The following is a 17,349-nucleotide window of genomic DNA, read 5'->3' on the forward strand; positions in this document are numbered from 1 at the left end:
GCAGCAGGATCACGGTCCCTCCTTGAAAGGATAAGGAGCATGCAAACTTTCAAAGCGTTTTCCACTCCACAAATCTCAGCCTAATCTAAATCTAATCATCTATATATACCCCCAGTGCGGCATACTTACCTCATTCGATTGAGGTAATATCTGGTAAGGGTATTATATACCAACTATAACTGTATAACCACTACGTCTGGAGACTCATTACGAATTATACCATTTTTAGGACTCGTATGAACACTACTTCTAAGTTCATATATTTCATATGCTATTTTTAGCTGGACTATTATTTAATTTATTTTATATTTTTTTAACATTATTATTTATTGTTTATTATTTTTTAATTTTCTTTTATCATTGTATCTTTTATTAGTATATTTTTTCTTTTTGTCACAACATTTAATCCTCACATACCTCAACAGTATATTGGACATATAGGCGCTGTATCCACCTTTTAATATATATATATATATATATATATATATATATATATATATATTTATATTTATTATGTGTGATAAAGGCACAGTTATTTAGTTATTTAATGCATTACCTAATTACTGTAGTCTTTTCATCCCTAAAGTTAGCTTACACAGAGGCTGCATCCAGTACTGCTAATTAGTGACCACCGGTACTAGTTATAACCCATATTGGGTCAAAGACGCCCTATATTGAATCTACCAGGCAGTGGGTTCATTTTGTCTGGCATTATTCTTCTCTGAATATAGTACCTATAATCAAATAGAGAAGCAGGAGGACATATATACATAGACGTGAAAAGGTGTGGAATGAGTACTCCTAACCCAGTTTCGATAGTAGCAAGGGGTACATAATGACAAGTAATCTAATTGAGAAATACATAATCTCATGCCATCACATACAGTACTTAGAAAGGGAACTGGCACTGACTACCTGTGCCAGTAATTGATTATATCGTATTCAGAATTGAAACCTACAGGCATTAATCAATTAAGTTTAAATATCCAGTAGGTTTCTTGTCTGCACAGGGTAAGCAATCTATCTCCACCTCTTGGTTTCTTTGTAATTTGTTCAATGGCTTGCCCTTTAAAACTGGTCACATCCTGGTTGTGAACATCCAGGAAATGCCTTGACAACGCGGAGCAAGGCCTTTCGCCTGATATGTATGACAAATGTTCCCTGACTCGAGTTCCTACTTCGCTAGTAGTTCTACCTATATAAATTGTACCCTGTGCTCAAAATCCTATCAGGTAGATGACATAGGTGCTCGTACAGTTGATGCAACCCTTGGTCTCAAAGGTGTCTCCAGTGTGATGAGACCTAAATGATCTACTAATCCTGATGTGGTCACATGATGTATAAGTACGTTTGCCACATTTATATGTTCCATTGTGGTGTAACAATGAGCTTGATTTTTCTTCTCTAAGCATACTAGGGGATAGTATGTTACCAAGGGATGCAGCTCGTTTAGCAACGAACATATGCATCCTCCCTCTACCTTGCCTCTCAATTTAGTATCACCCATAAGTCTGGGGAAATTTTTCTCAACAATTCTACAAACCTCCCTGTATTGGTTGGAATAGGAAGTTATGAATTTCGGTTTTATATGCTTCTCAGGGGACATACCCTTCTTATTCCTCATACCAGTTAAAATAGTAGTCCTATTCATTTTTCTTACTTCCTTAGATTTATTAACCTCTTGGATTTTAATGGAAGCAGTGAAATTAGTCTGGAATAATTAGTATATCCGTATATCTTTAATGTGCTGGAAATATTAGGTCCCCAAACTCAAATAGCCTCCCTCCTTTAAGGGACATAAAACCTAATTTTTTTATTCATAAAGAGCATACAGTTTTAAACAACTTTCCAATTTTCTTCTATTTATTTTTTCATTCCTTTGGTATCCTTTGTTGAAGGAGCAGCAATGCACTACTGCAAACTAGCAAAAGGGACAGTCAACACCAGAATTTTTGTTGTTTAAAAAGAAAGATAATCCCTTTATTACCCATTCCCCAGTTTTGCATAACCAACACAGTTATATAAATACACGTTTTACCTCTGTAATTACCTTGTATCTAAGCTTCTGCTGACTGCCCCCTTATTTCAGTTCTTTTGACAGACATGCAGTTTAGCCAATCAGTGCTCACTCCTAGGTCACTTCACGTTCATGTGCTCAATGTTATCTATATGAAACGCATGAACTAATGCCCTCTAGTGTTCAAAATGTATTCAGATTAGAGGCAAGGTCTAAGAAATTAGCATATGAACCTCCTAGGTTTAGCTTTCAACTAAGAATACCAAGAGAACAAAGCAAAATTGGTGATAAAAGTAAATTGGGAAGTTGTTTAAAATTACATGCCCTGTTTGAATCATGAAAAACATTTTTGGACTTGACTGTCCCTTTAAGCCAATGAAAACAAGCATATGTGCAGCCACCAATAGGCAGCTAGCTCCCAGCTCCTGAGTTACCTAGTTATGCTTTTCAGTAAAGGATATCTAGAGATCTAAACAAATTCGATAATAGAAGTAATTTGGAAAGTTGTGTAAAATGAATTACTCTGAATCATGAAAGAAAAAATGTGGATTTCATGTCCCTTTAAATTCAAGAACATACTATCTGTCTCTCCTAATTAATGATGAATCTTAAAGGGACAAACATTTGTAATAAGAACACCATAAAGCATTAGAACATTTACGTTTTGCATTATTTCTTTCCTATACTTATCTCTTTAACCCCTGCATAGGAGGCCAAAATCAAATTTTGAAAACCTATTTTTTTTTGGCCTCTCTTGGGAGCGTGGACATTCACATATTTTTACACAAAAGCGAGAGATGTGTGCTGTGTTTTTTTGTTTATGTCCTTTTTAACTCCTGATGTGCTTGTATTTCATGTATTTCTTCTGTTTAATTAGAAAATGCCTGATTACGTTCGTGCAATGACCAATGATATAAATAGACATTTTGTATTTTTGTGATAATGAATTGTGTACAAATATTTTTAGAATTCAGGAATTATTACCTAGTCATCTTTTTCTATATTTATAGCACAGGGTTACAGGAGCCAAAACCCAGATGATCATGGAGGACTGGGATTTCCTGCAGCTGCAGTGTGCTTTGTACATTAATAGTGAGCTGTCTGGGATTCCCATGAATATGGCCCCCAAAAAATGGACCCGTGGCTTTGTCCAGCGATTGAAAGGGAAACAGGGTAAGAGATCCCACACCTTTTTGCATCTACGTAATCGCATGTTTAAGTCGCATGTACTTTCTACATAAATTTGACTTTACTGAACCTTTAATAAAGGTAGAGTGAAAAACACTGCAGGGAAAATACCATTATAATAATTATTAGAACAATTGTAAAAAGACGTGCTTGTATGTTATCAGGATACCCCACCCAGAGTTCTTTACAGTACTCCAGTTAGTGTTCTGCAAAAGGTGTGTAAGAATTTGGGGTAATATTGACAACATTAAAAAAAAAAAAGTGATAAAAAAATTCAATGAGGTATTTTATGCATAGTGGAGTTAATTTTGAGTTTAAAGGGACATTAAACCCAAAAAAATTTTCTTTCATGATTCAGATTGAGAATACCATTTAAAACAACATTCTCATTTACTTCTATTATCTAATTTGCTTCATTCTTTAGATATCCTTTGATATCAATATCATGGGTGAACCAATCACACGAGGCATCTATGTGCAGCCACCAATCAGCAGCTACTCGGCCTATCTAGATTTGCTTTTCCACAAAGGATAGAAAGAAAGGATAGAAAGAAAGAGAATGAAGCAAATTAGTTAATAGAAGTAAATTAGAAAGCTGTTTAAATGTGCATACTCTTTCTAAATCATGAAAGAAAAAATGTTGGTTTCATGTCCCTTTAATTTCCATTTAACTGGTTGTGTCACTGACAATGGTCATGACTGCTTCACCATTTTGATGGACAAATAGTTTTTGCAGTGGAGATTTTTTTAAGTTAAAGCTACTGGCTAAAATGCTAGATAGTTTTTAAGCATCTGGTCTTTTGTCTACTTAAGTGCAAATCTAACTATTTCCTGCAGGTCGGTTTAGAGGGAACCTGTCTGGAAAGAGAGTGGATTTCTCTGGACGAACAGTAATCTCCCCAGACCCTAATCTACGTATTGATGAAGTCGCTGTTCCTGTCCATGTGGCCAAAATATTGACCTTTCCTGAAAAGGTAAATGAATGTTATCCCATCTGAGTATAATCTAAGGGCAAAAAAATAGTAATATCTAAAAAGATGCAGAAGGGATGGGAAAGTCCCAGAATCCATGTTGCTTGGGCTTCTAAATATTTGCTCCTTTAAATTATTTGGAAAAATAGAATTTGCATATGGTTTGTCAACTCTCTTAAAGTGAAGAGATGGAAATTCCAAACAGTTTTTTGGAACAGAGGACAACCATTTTCGATACTTGAGCTAAATCATTTGTTCTGTCTGAGTTTTTTTCAAGTCATGTAGATTGTAAAAGGTCTGCTTTTATTTATAGAGATTTATCTTCCTACCTGATCTAGGCTTTATCTGCATCTTCACTCTTTTGGCAGGTAAACAAGGCAAATATCCACTTAATGAGGAAATTGGTACAAAATGGACCTGACGTTCATCCAGGAGCCAACTTCATCCAACAGAGATATACTCAAATGAAAAGGTTCCTCTCACTTGTGCATCCTCTTCTGACATATTCTTAAATTACTGATCCAATGTCTAAATTATTAAACTATTTTATACTTTTGTTCATCTTAGAGAAAATTAGAGACTCAAATGTTTGCGCTCTATCTTTCTTCTCTTCTCTTCTCTCGTCTCTTCTTTCTTCTCTCTCTATCTCTATCCCTATACTATCCTGTATTACCCTAACCAGGTTCCTGAAGTATGGTAACCGTGAGAAGATAGCTCAGGAGCTGAAGTATGGGGACGTCGTAGAGAGGCACTTGATAGATGGAGACATTGTCCTGTTCAACAGACAGCCTTCCCTGCACAAGCTGAGCATCATGGCTCACATAGTGAGTGTGGAGTGCTACATGGGTCACTTGCTGTGTTATAGTGCTCTCAACCAGAGCCTTAAGCGATAATCAGAATCTCAACACCCTCATCTCAATAGTTTTATAGATAATCTGAACATGCACACAAATCTTGTGTAAATCAAATACGGTGTTACTAAGTATGCTAAAGGGACATTAAACACTTTGAGATTGTAATATAAAATTGTTTAATTATGGGTGATAAAAAAAAAATGCAATATACTTCATTTACTTTGCCCTTTTTAAAGATTTTTTTTTTGGTTTAGTATCCCTTTAACAGTAGTCTCTTGATAATATCCCTGTTTGATTATAAACTAATTTTACTGTAGAATATTTTTTTTTGCTTGGCTAGCGTTTTTTTTTTTTTAGTGCTCACATTTACTCTCCTTTTGCGTATACTAAGCATCTTTTACTCTGTATTGCCCCACTCAGGCCCGGGTCAAACCTCACCGGACCTTCCGCTTTAACGAGTGTGTTTGCACCCCGTACAATGCTGATTTTGATGGGGATGAAATGAACCTTCATTTACCCCAGACAGAGGAAGCCAAAGCTGAAGCTTATGTGTTAATGGGGGTGAGTCCACTTGAGTACTGCATAAATATTTAGACGACTAGATGTACAGACGGCGTGAGGTTAATATTTGGCTATTGATTTCTCATCAAGCTACTTCCTTACTTTCTGGAATTCGGACATTTAATATTGGGCCTTTTGTAAAGTGCTCATATCATGATACTAATGATTATTTTCCTTAACTTAATGTGACATTTTATTTGCTTAACGTGTGTAGCTGTCGCAGAATTGTCACAGTTCTTATTTTATTTTAAAGACGTACAGACCTTGATAAAAGAGTCTGCAGCAGCAAGAATAGCAGTGCTGCCATTTATATTTAAATGTAGGTTCTCTCATCTTGTTGTGCAGACCAAAGCTAACCTAGTGACGCCAAGGAACGGGGAGCCACTGATAGCTGCCATTCAGGACTTCCTCACAGGTTAGTGCTTGTAGTCTGAGGTTGGCGAATGTAATAGTCATGTGCCTTCTTCAGTTTTATTAAAGGAACCCTGAACCCAAATTTTTTTCTTTCGTGATTCAGATAGAGCATGCAATTTTAAGCAACTTTCTAATTTACTCCTATTATCAAATTTTCTTCATTCTCTTAGTATCTTTATTGGAAATGCAACCATGTAAGTTTAGATGCCGGCCCATTTTTGGTGAACAACCTGGGTTGTTTTTGCGGATTGGTAGATAAATTCACCCACCAATAAACAAGCTCTGTCCAGAGTTCTAAACCAAAAAAAATCTATGATGCCTGTTTTTTCACCATTCAGCTATTTCAGTGCCATATTTATTCTTGTGAAAGTGCAACACACTGAGATCTATGCAAATCCATCAAACAAGATAATTTTATTTAAATGTTTTTTAACCACAGCTGATATGTTCTGTAGCAGTACAACTTAAATGTCTTGTAACTACAAGGTTTTTTTAACTGTCTCTTCTACAATGTTAGCGTATCAGTTGCATGTATTTCAGAGCGAGTGAGGCTGCGCTTGCTGTAGTTTATAAGCAGAACATTGCTGTGAGTGGGCTCAAGCAGGGAGGGGCTGTGTATTGTGTGTTCTCTAATGATTACAGGGTGTGACCTAATACCAGGCTTTAAAGGATTCTGATGAAATAGCCTCATAATGAAGCCTCATTTTGTATCTTGTATATTATTAGCTTCCCTAGATTACTTACCTCAGCTTGTAGAGAAGACTGCATTATCCATTGCCACCTTGTATCTGCTTTCTGCATAATACTATATCTCTTACGCCAGGACACTTGCATCCGTAATATCACTTTAACATACGTTAAAGGGCCATGATACCCGAATGTTGAAACACTTGAAAGTGATGCCGCATAGCTGTAAGAAGCTAATTAGAAAATAACATCTCTATGTTAAAAGAAAGATATTTTACCTCAATGTTTTAAGTATTCAAATCTCATTGTAAACCACTTTAAGCTGCATTTCAATATGCCTGTCCCGGGACTTGCAAGCGAGCGTGCCTCATGCACACTTATGTTATTTCACTATTCAGTTCAAGGAAGTTTTTTTTTTTTTTTTTTTTATGAAATCTCATGAGGTTACAGTAAAACAGTTGATGACCTCAGCACTGCTGATGCTGATTGGCTGCTGTTCATCTTACTTTTTTTACATAGAGATGTTCAGGTGATATCTTCCTGTCAACTTTTTACAGTTATGCTTCATCACCTTCAAGTGATTTAGCATATAAGTATTATATCCCTGTAATCAACTCCTGGTCTGTGGGTTCCTAACACATTTGATATATTCCAGAACAAACCATCCTGAGGCTCTATAGCTGCAGATATATTTGCTTAGCAAGTCATTACACTGCCTGTTTTAGAGAAGGAAAAATTAAAACCTAGTTCTAGAATAGCCTGCACTGGAATGTCTGTTTTAAGCCTTTGAGTGCTAAGCACTTTCCGACGTGGGTGCTAAGATTTTTTTTTTTTTTTTTTTTTTTGAACAATTTTTTTTTTTAACTTATACTGTTAAAAAAAAAACACCTTGGGGGTCTGTAGCTGCTTAGATGCCTGGGATACAGGCTTCTAAACAGCATGCTCCCTGTTCCTATACTTAACATTAAGTTTAAATAAAGTTGTGCGACAACGTCATCACGTTATGTCACGTGATGTCACCGCGCTTAACATGAAGCCACGGCGATGCCTGACGTTATGCTGGAGGAGGAGCGGGTGGGAGCCCCCAGATCTCCCTCAAGGTGGGAGAGTGCTTGTGATCGCTCTGAGCCGTCATTAGCACCAGAGTGGGAAACTCTGTGATGGCTCAGAGCCGTCATTAGCACTCAAGGTGTTAAAGAGCTTCTAACCCCTGGTTTAATAAGGACATATTATACTTTTATAATTATGTAATTGTAGACTGCTTAAGAACTGATGTCAGAATCCACATGAAAAGATTTGTTTTGGAAACAAACACTGTACTGGATACAGTGACAAATAGAATGATACAAACATTTTCCCAGTTACTTACGAAGTCACGCACAGTGACGAAACGCTTCAGTGGGCGGAGTCTGGGGGACGTTGGTGTTGTGAATGTATAGGTGTGTGTTTGTTACCGCTCTGGGAGAATACCCTTTTGTTACAAAGTTGCCATAAAATATATATAAGCTACGTTGCAGTTTAACCAAGTGGCTGATATGCCAGTGATGGTTTAAAGGATTTTTTACATCACAATTAGTGACTGTTTGGCAGTGTATTCCCGCATGACTTGCTGTATGCACAATTTAAAATATATAGGGAATCGAGTTAGAAATCAGCTGACTGTGTTAAATCACAGCAGTATGCAGGCATGACGACTCCTTTAAGCGCATAGACTGTATGTCTCTTGAATGGTTGTTTGTAACTCTTCCCGTTCTCTCAGTAACATTCTTAACTTCCATCTACACCTACCCCCCAGGTTCTGTGGCCCCTTGTTTTTATTTATTTTCCATTTCAGTGTTGGAATAAATTAAATGAAGAAGTGGTAGTGATCATCCTACTTTCTTAATATTCCAATTTCAGAATACTGGTTTTGTCTGTATATATGTTAATAAAGTTTTTGTTTTTAACCATAATCTTTGCAATATATGAGTGCCTAATTCAGCACTTGGCTTATATGCCACAAATCCTAATTTTTGTCCCCAATATAATACTTACACAAATATACAGCATAATCTACCCACGTTTTTTAATAGCAGATTTGTTGTCTGCATTGATTATGGACCACAACAATTGTTTTGGCTGTGCAGCGGCTGGCGCATGTGTGGCATGGGGATGTTCTAGAATTATGTGATGCTAAATCAATCGCACATTCCCTTTCCTTTGTAACTGTAACCCTTCTCTCACCAGCTGCGTACCTTCTTACACTCAAGGATACTTTCTTTGACCGTTCCAAAGCCTGCCAGATAATTGCATCTATCTTAGTGGGGAAGGATGAAAAGATAAAAGTACGACTGCCACCCCCAGTTATTCTAAAGGTAATTTCCTAAATCCTGAGTTTGTAAACAAGTGGATAGGCAATTCTACTAGGTATGAAAGTTATCTGTTGCTGCTGAGTTTAACAGTTTAATTGCTTTCCTTTCTGTATTCATAGCCAGTTACTCTGTGGACAGGGAAGCAAATCTTTGGGCTTATTTTACAGCCCAGTCTTGACAACCCAGTTCGTGCCAACCTAAGAACCAAGGGCAAGCAATACTCTGGCAAGGGGGAAGATTTATGCTACAATGATTCCTGTAAGAGCTTCCTTTTTTAAATCCTGTTTTTTTTAAATGTATTTTATTTTTGCATTCAATATCTATGGTATTGCAAATACATTGTTGTTTTCCACTCTTGTGATTACTGTTTTTTATCCACAGATGTGACTATTCAAAACAGCGAGCTGATGAGCGGCACTATGGATAAGGGTACACTGGGTTCTGGCTCCAAGAATAACATTTTTTATATACTGTTAAGAGATTGGGGGCAACTGGAGGCTGCTAATTCAATGTCTCGCTTGGCAAGACTGGCACCTGTCTACCTGTGTAAGCATCAGAAATGTGCCTCTCTATATCTACACACACACACACAACACGTGTCTAGCGCTAGATTGAAAGCAAAATGGAAGAGTTAGTTACAGCATTTGGCCAAATGGTGATAGCCCAGGACCAAGTCAAAGTTCCTTCGACCCTGGGTCCCTAACATACAGCCGCATAAGGCATGCCTTCAACCAAACACACTGAGAAACAAACAATGGTGACAAAGGCCTTTTGTAATTTACCTAGACACATACAAAATATGGAAATGGACTACACTATCAAACCGGACTGGGTACATATCCCATGCCAGTGCAAAACGCACAGCACTCAGACAGCCGCACAGCTTTCAGTGAGTCATTTAACCCCAGGCAAGCCTGCACATTTAGGAACTTTTCTTACTCTTCTTGACATGTATTCATAAGTCCAAATCATGGTCTAGGTTCTAATCTCCCTTTTTGATCTCTTGTTAGCCAACCGTGGGTTCTCCATTGGCATTGGGGATGTCACTCCAGGCCAGGGACTGCTGAAGGCCAAACAGGACCTTCTAGATGCTGGATACAAGAAATGTAATGAATACATTGAGGCTCTGAACACTGGCAAATTGCAACAGCAGCCTGGGTGCAGTGCAGAAGAGACTCTGGAGGTCAGTACTAGCACCACCCACAACTAACTTTATTAATAAACAATACTGTTTTTTGCAAATAGACCTTAATAAAAAAAAAGTTTAGTTCTCAGTTCCTAATAAGGATATGTTTAGTGGGAAGTAGATGGGTAAATCTAGGCAGACATAACATGAAGATTGATGTATATGGGTTAAATTGCAGCCTCTCTCCTGTTGCTTCTTTCAGGCCCTAATCTTGCGGGAGCTGTCTGTAATAAGAGACCACGCTGGCAGCGCCTGTCTGAGAGAGCTGGACAAGAGTAACAGCCCCCTCATAATGGCTCTTTGTGGCTCCAAAGGTGATTCCAGCAAAGCCTTAATAATTGTCTAATTCTCATAAACCCTTGCACACCATGCTTGTAAAAAAAAATGTGTATATATCTCTGAGGTGAAACAAAACGATATATACACTTGTTTAAATCACAGTCCAATAAACAAAAAAACAATGTGATAGTGCACCAAAGGATATGTATAAAAGGTGGCAACTGCTGTGGATGTTTCCAGACCAAACCTCAGGGAGAAAAGGCGCACACATGGTGAAGTCCTGTTTAGTAATTAATAGCTCATTATAGAAGCAGAGAGGTATTTTTACTTTAAAGGGCCATAATACCCAAATGTTTAAACACTTGAAAGTGATGCAGCATAGCTGTAAAAAGCTGACTAGAAAATATCACCTGAACATCTCTATGTAAAAAAGAAAGATATTTTACCTCAAAAGTTCCTCAGTAGCCACCTCCCATTGTAAAGGATTTCTAAGCAGCATTTTAGTGTGTTTGTCCTGGGACATCTGAAGGGATGAGCTTCGTGCACTCTCATATTATTTCACCAATCAGGTAAAGGAAGCTTACTGTCAAATCTCATGAGATCACAGTAAGAGTTCATGACCTCAGTACTGCTGATGCTGATTTGCTGCTGTTCATTTCTTCATTTTTTAAATTTTTTTTACCTGCAGCTGAGTATAACTTTTTACACAGAACTTACTCTGCTGAGCTGAGGAGATTGTGAGGTAAAATATCTTCCTTTTTTACATAGAGATGCTCAGGTGATATTTTCCTGTCAGCTTTTTACAGTTATACTGCATCAGTTTCAAGTGATTTAGCATATGAGTATTATGTCCCTTTAAGGAACATGTTATAGTATTGATTCCTTCATTTACTTTATTTAATAAAGATTAACATGTGGCTATCCATAATGCTGTCAGCAGCGCACGATGCAGTATTTTATTAAAGGGCCATTAAATACAGTGAAATTGCCTTTATTAATCAAGTGCATAATAAAAAAAACAATGCAATAGCACTTTGTCACTAAAAAATAATCTACTGCTTATTTGTAATTCAGACTAGTAAACATACTGAACTTGTGCACGTGGTCAAAAGGAGCTGGTGCCTCTGCAAGTGTGCATATACAAAGACACTACAGAAATCAATAGTTAAAGGGACATTAAACACTTTGAGGTGGTAATATAAAATTATAAATTGTATATATAAAACAGCTCTGCAATATACTTTCATTATTTATTTTGTCCTCTTTGCCTGTAATTCCATTCTGAAATTGTGAGTTTTTCATTTCCTGTTAGAAATGAAAGTGCAGAACACTGTTAAATCCAGCACAACCATTGGCTGCACACTCTAGTGACCTATTTATAACTGTCCCTAATTGGCCACTGCAGAGAAGGTAATACAAGTTACAACATGGCAGCTCCCAGTGTTTTATAGACACTAAAACTTTACACTTATGTTGTCACTTTTTAAACTAATGAAACTTTAAAAAATGCATCTACATGTTAGTCATGGACTAATCTTTTCTTTGTATCATTCTATCTAGCATGCATTTAGTGTTTAAAGTAAATTCTAAAGTATATTAAAGGGACAGTCTACTCAAAACATTTTATTGTTTAAAAAGATAAATAATCCCTTTATTACCCATTCCCCAGTTTTGCATAACAAACACTGTTATATTATACGTTTTACCTCTGTGATTACCTTGTATCTAAGCCTTTTCTGACAGCCTCCTCATCACATGACTCTCTTTATTATCTATTGAATTGCATTTTAGCCAGTTAGGGCAGTGTCTGCCACAAACCACGGCTGTGATCACAATGTTATCTATATGGCTCACATGAACTAGCACTCCCCTGTTGTGAAAAGCAAATAAAAAAAATCATGTGACTAGATGCTGTCTGTAGTGGCTTAGAAACAGGCAGACATTTAGAGGTTTAAAAGTTATAAAGTATATTAATATAACAATGTTGGTTGTACAAAGCTGGGGAATGGGTAGTAAAGGCGTTATCTATCTTTTTAAACAGTAACAATTCTGGTGTAGACTGTCCCTTTTAAAAAACTGCAGGTTCTATCTGAATCATGAAAGTTTTTCATTTTCACTTTAGTGTCCCTTTAATATATATGGGTATGTTTCCCACCCAGGTGGAGAAAGTGTAAAACTACACACAACCACATACATATTTAGTTTTTTTATCTCTGTTAATTTCTCAGTATATTTTTGCCTGATCTAATCGTTTTGTTTGTTTTTTTTTCTGCCATACATGCAGGTTCTTTTATTAACATCTCCCAAATGATTGCTTGTGTGGGTCAGCAAGCCATCAGTGGTTCTCGTGTCCCTGACGGCTTTGAGAACCGATCACTCCCTCATTTTGAAAAACACTCAAAGGTGAGAGTTGTTTTCTGTACCCCAGTAATATGAGATTAACCCATGAGATCTATTTTATAGAGTTTTTTTTTATGTTTTTTTGTAGATACAAATATTTCCATTAAAATGGTGATTGTCTCTGCAATACATCTCTAATCTACTGTACCGTGTTATAATTGCAATTAACGCTATATATTATTCTCAGTAATCACGCAATGGGAAGTTGTCTGTAAAAGTACTTTTTATAGAAATAAAATAGCAGATGAGGTTTCATAAATAAATGTATATTGCTTATTAAAGTGACTTAAAATGTCTAGTTCCTGTTTGGTTAATCACATAAAGAACACGGTTAACTATGGATTACACGTATAAGGAAACCTAAGTGGCTGCAGACACACTCTGAGCTAATTAAGAGGGAATTGGAAAATGTTTGAGGCAGTTGTGAACTTTTAGGTTAAAGGGACACTAAACATACAAAATGTTACATTATTCTGCCCATAGTGCAGAATTATTTAGCTTTATCTTAGGAGCACCTTTATAAATCTAAAGCATTTCCTGATTATTATTTTTTTTTATCCAAAGTTGGATCGCGCCATTGAAGTGAATGTAGCTCGCTCCCGCTACCAGATCAGAGCGGGAGCGAGCTACATTCACTTCAATGGCGCGTTGTGACTAGACAGTGCACCTGCAAATCGCTTTTGAACAACAAGACCCGATCAGTAGAACCTTGAACGGAATCCAACTTTGTGATAAAAAAATCAGGAAATGCTTTAGATTTATAAAGGTGCCCCTATGTGCACAATTATATATTATTTTGTATGTTTACTGTCCCTTTTAAACACAACGTTCTTTCAGTAGTGTGGTTAATTGTGTAGAAGCTTTTAAAGGGCTACTAAACCCAAAATCTTTCTTTCATGATTCGGATAGAGAATACAAATTTAACCTCTTAAGGACATATGACGGAAATTTTCCGTCATAAAACAATTGAGCAAACTGAAAGCTGTGTCCTTAAAGGGTTAAACAACATTACAATTTACTTCTATTATTTATTTTGCTTCATCTTTTAGATATCCTTAGTTGTAGAAAAAGCAATGCACATGGGTGAGCCAATCACACGAGGCTTCTATGTGCAGCAAACAATCAGCTACTGAGCATATCTAAATATGCTTTTCAGCAAAAAATATAAAGAGAATAAAACAAATTAGATAATAGAAGTAAATTAGAAAGATGTTTAAAATTGCATTCTTTTTCTAAATCATGAAAGAAAAAATGTGGCTTTCATGTCCCTTTAAGTCACTTTAAATGTCATAATTTTTACAACTATGATACGGTAGTCTGTCTCCAGAATAATTTTTTGTTCCATTAATCAAAATATTGTGTTACATCTTAAACTTTACATATGTTAATCTGTTTTCAGCTCCCCGCAGCCAAAGGGTTTGTAGCCAACAGTTTTTATTCAGGTCTGACGCCCACAGAATTCTTCTTCCACACCATGGCCGGACGAGAAGGTCTGGTGGACACTGCTGTAAAGACAGCAGAGACGGGATACATGCAGGTGAGAACTGCTCAGAGTTTATAGTACTATCTGTATATTAAAAGGGACAGTAAAGACAAAATCTAACTTTTATGATTCAGTTAGAACATGCAGTTTTAAACAACTTTCCAGTTTACTTTTCTTATCTAATTTGCTTCGATTTCTTAGTATCCTTTGTTGAAAACAATACCTAGGTAGGCTCAGGAGTAGCAATGCACTATGGGGAGCTAGCTCGTGATTGGTGGCTGCACATATATGGTATTATCAACTAGCTCCCAGTATAGCGTTGCTGCCTTTTCAACAAAGAATACAAAGAAGAATTAAAGTGAAGGTCAAGTCTGGCGTTTTTGGTTAGCATTTTTCAATATGTTTGCTAAATTCAGTATGATGTTCATTCATCAAATTATATCTAGATACAATGAAAAGTTATATTTTTTACTTGTTGAATCGGCTCCGTTTCGCCTGTATAATCCGCCCGCCATACTGCCGTTATTGATTGACAGTTTTTCTATCCTATCTATTGTTTACCCCCGTGGCGTCCAGCCCCTTTTCTGTTTCGTCATTCAAACCGCCTGCACATGCGTTTAAAAAAACAGCGCGTCATAATCGGAATGCTCGTTCATGTTTCGAGCATGCGTTGTCCGCTCTCACAATTGTTGAAACATTGAATCAACAGCAACGCTCTCTCGCTCTATTAGAGGGTGCAGAGCGATCTTGCGAGTGACTGACTGACAGACTTGCGTAGCAATAAATGATAGAATTGGGTTTATACATTGCATACAAAGTTACGTGGATGAAACGCATGCGCTATTGAGTTGACGATACGCATGCGCAGTTGAAAAAAAACACGGGTGCACGAGCGTAGTCCGCTTGTAAGAAAAAAAGCAATGTCATAACAGCACAATAAGGAAGTGTGGTAGGGGCGGAGCTAATCACGATAACGGAGGTATATTATAAATAGATTTTATTTGAAATGGATTCGTTTTTATACATATAAAATCAGCGACTTTAATATTTTTAACTTAAATTTTAACATAGTGTATTGTTAATAGCAAAAATTGACCTTCACTTTACGCTAATTTGATAATAGAAGTTAATTGGAAAGTTGAAATAAAAATGTTGGGTTTCATGTCCCTTTAAAGGGACACTAAATGCATTTCATGCACCTCCCACTAATCATCGGTGCTGTCATTATAGAACCTAGGTTACACTGCAGGTATCTGAAGCAGAGTTACTTCATTTTGCAAATAAATCAGCACTGGAATGAATTGAAAGATTTCATCATGGTGGCTAGAAGGAGGTGGGGAATAAATTCCGTACTGTGCGTATTTAATGTATTTAATGTGCCTATTGCATCTTCTTTACATTAGGGTTATTTGTTCTGTTATGTTGTCTTTATTCTAATCACATTAAAGCCATATAAGCAGGAAATGTTCATATGTGACAAAAGACCAACCATAATCAAATGCAGAGCTTAAAGGGATAGTCGACACCAGAATTTTTTTTTGTTTAAAAAGAAAGATGATCCCTTTATTAACCATTCCCCAGTTTTGCATAACCAACACTGTTATAATAATGCACTTTTTACCTCTGTGATTACCTTGTATCTAAACCTCTGCAAACTGCCCCTTTATTTCAGTTCTTTTGACAGACTTGCATTTTAGCCAATCAGTGCTCACTCCAGGGTAACTTCACGTGCATGAGCTCAATGTTATCTATATGAAACACATGAACTAATGCCCTCTAGTGGTCAAAATGCATTCAGATTATAGGCAGTCTACAAGGACTAATCAATTAGCATATGAACCTCCTAGGTTTAGCTTTAAACTAAGAATACCAAGAGAACAAAGCAAAATTGGTGATAAAAGTAAATTGGAAAGATGTTTAAAATTACATTCCCTATTTAAATCATGATTTATTTTTTTTTGGGACTTGACGGTCCCTTTTTAAAGGGACACTGTACTCCAAAACATTTTTACATCAATATATAAAGTTAAAGGGACACTGAACCCAAATGTTTTCTTTTGTGATTCAGATAGAGCATGAAATTTTAAGCAACTTTCTAATTTACTCCTATTATCAAATTTTCTTCAATCTCTTGGTATCTTTATTTGAAATGCAAGAATGTAAGTTTAGATGCCGGCCCATTTTTGGTGAACAACCTGGGTTGTCCTTGCTGATTGGTGGATAAATTCATCCACCAATAAAAAAAGCGCTATCCAGAGTTCTGAACCCCAAAAAAACTTAGATGCCTTCTTTTTCAAATAAAGATAGCAAGAGAACGAAGATAAATTGCTAATAGGAGTAAATTAGAAAGTTGCTTAAAATGGCATGCTGTATCTGAATCACAAAATAAAAATTTTGGGTTCAGTGTCCCTTTAAAGCTTTTTAAATTTGAAACCAATACAGTTGTATAACTTGTGTGCTTCTAATACTGATTGGCTGATATCCTGTTAATGCCCATTGGTTTATAGTTACTATTAATGAGCATTGAATGTTCATTTCTACTTCTGCTTAATGAGCATATATTAAATAAACTATCTATACCAGAACAAATATTGATGTTATATATATTTTTTAATATATGCATTTTCTGTTTTATTTTGTGCAGAGGCGTCTAGTGAAGTCTCTTGAAGATCTGTGTTCGCAATATGACCTGACTGTCAGGAGCTCTACTGGAGATATTATCCAGTTCATTTATGGAGGAGATGGGTTAGACCCTGCAGCCATGGAAGGGAAGGATGAGCCACTGGAGTTTAAGCGTGTTCTGGACAATGTGAAGGTGAGCCGTGCTCGGGGTTCACTTAGAGACAGATGTGCATGATAAGTACATATCCTTAGTCCCCAGGTCTAATCAGTTGCCAATTTAATGCATCTCTTACCTATCTCTATTTTCCACCATTTAGGGTGGTACAAAACTGTAAT

The 17,349-nt window shown here is 36.6% G+C and overlaps 1 protein-coding gene across 2 annotated transcripts in view; it reads left to right on the plus strand.

Moving 5' to 3' along the window:
- POLR3A (RNA polymerase III subunit A) overlaps positions 1 to 17,349 on the plus strand; it is a 62,176-nt gene that overhangs the window by 11,425 nt on the left and 33,402 nt on the right. For both annotated transcript variants that reach the window (XM_053692121.1, XM_053692122.1), the window contains exons 7-20: positions 3,028 to 3,190; positions 4,043 to 4,179; positions 4,545 to 4,648; positions 4,859 to 5,000; positions 5,451 to 5,591; positions 5,937 to 6,006; positions 8,919 to 9,046; positions 9,163 to 9,301; positions 9,425 to 9,589; positions 10,054 to 10,226; positions 10,432 to 10,543; positions 12,793 to 12,911; positions 14,308 to 14,445; positions 17,036 to 17,206. In XM_053692121.1, coding sequence (XP_053548096.1) covers positions 3,028 to 3,190; positions 4,043 to 4,179; positions 4,545 to 4,648; positions 4,859 to 5,000; positions 5,451 to 5,591; positions 5,937 to 6,006; positions 8,919 to 9,046; positions 9,163 to 9,301; positions 9,425 to 9,589; positions 10,054 to 10,226; positions 10,432 to 10,543; positions 12,793 to 12,911; positions 14,308 to 14,445; positions 17,036 to 17,206 — 1,902 coding nt within the window. The remainder of the gene's footprint in view (positions 1 to 3,027; positions 3,191 to 4,042; positions 4,180 to 4,544; positions 4,649 to 4,858; positions 5,001 to 5,450; positions 5,592 to 5,936; positions 6,007 to 8,918; positions 9,047 to 9,162; positions 9,302 to 9,424; positions 9,590 to 10,053; positions 10,227 to 10,431; positions 10,544 to 12,792; positions 12,912 to 14,307; positions 14,446 to 17,035; positions 17,207 to 17,349) is intronic.

Source organism: Bombina bombina, chromosome 9 (assembly GCF_027579735.1).
Source record: "Bombina bombina isolate aBomBom1 chromosome 9, aBomBom1.pri, whole genome shotgun sequence".
Taxonomy (NCBI): domain Eukaryota; kingdom Metazoa; phylum Chordata; class Amphibia; order Anura; family Bombinatoridae; genus Bombina; species Bombina bombina.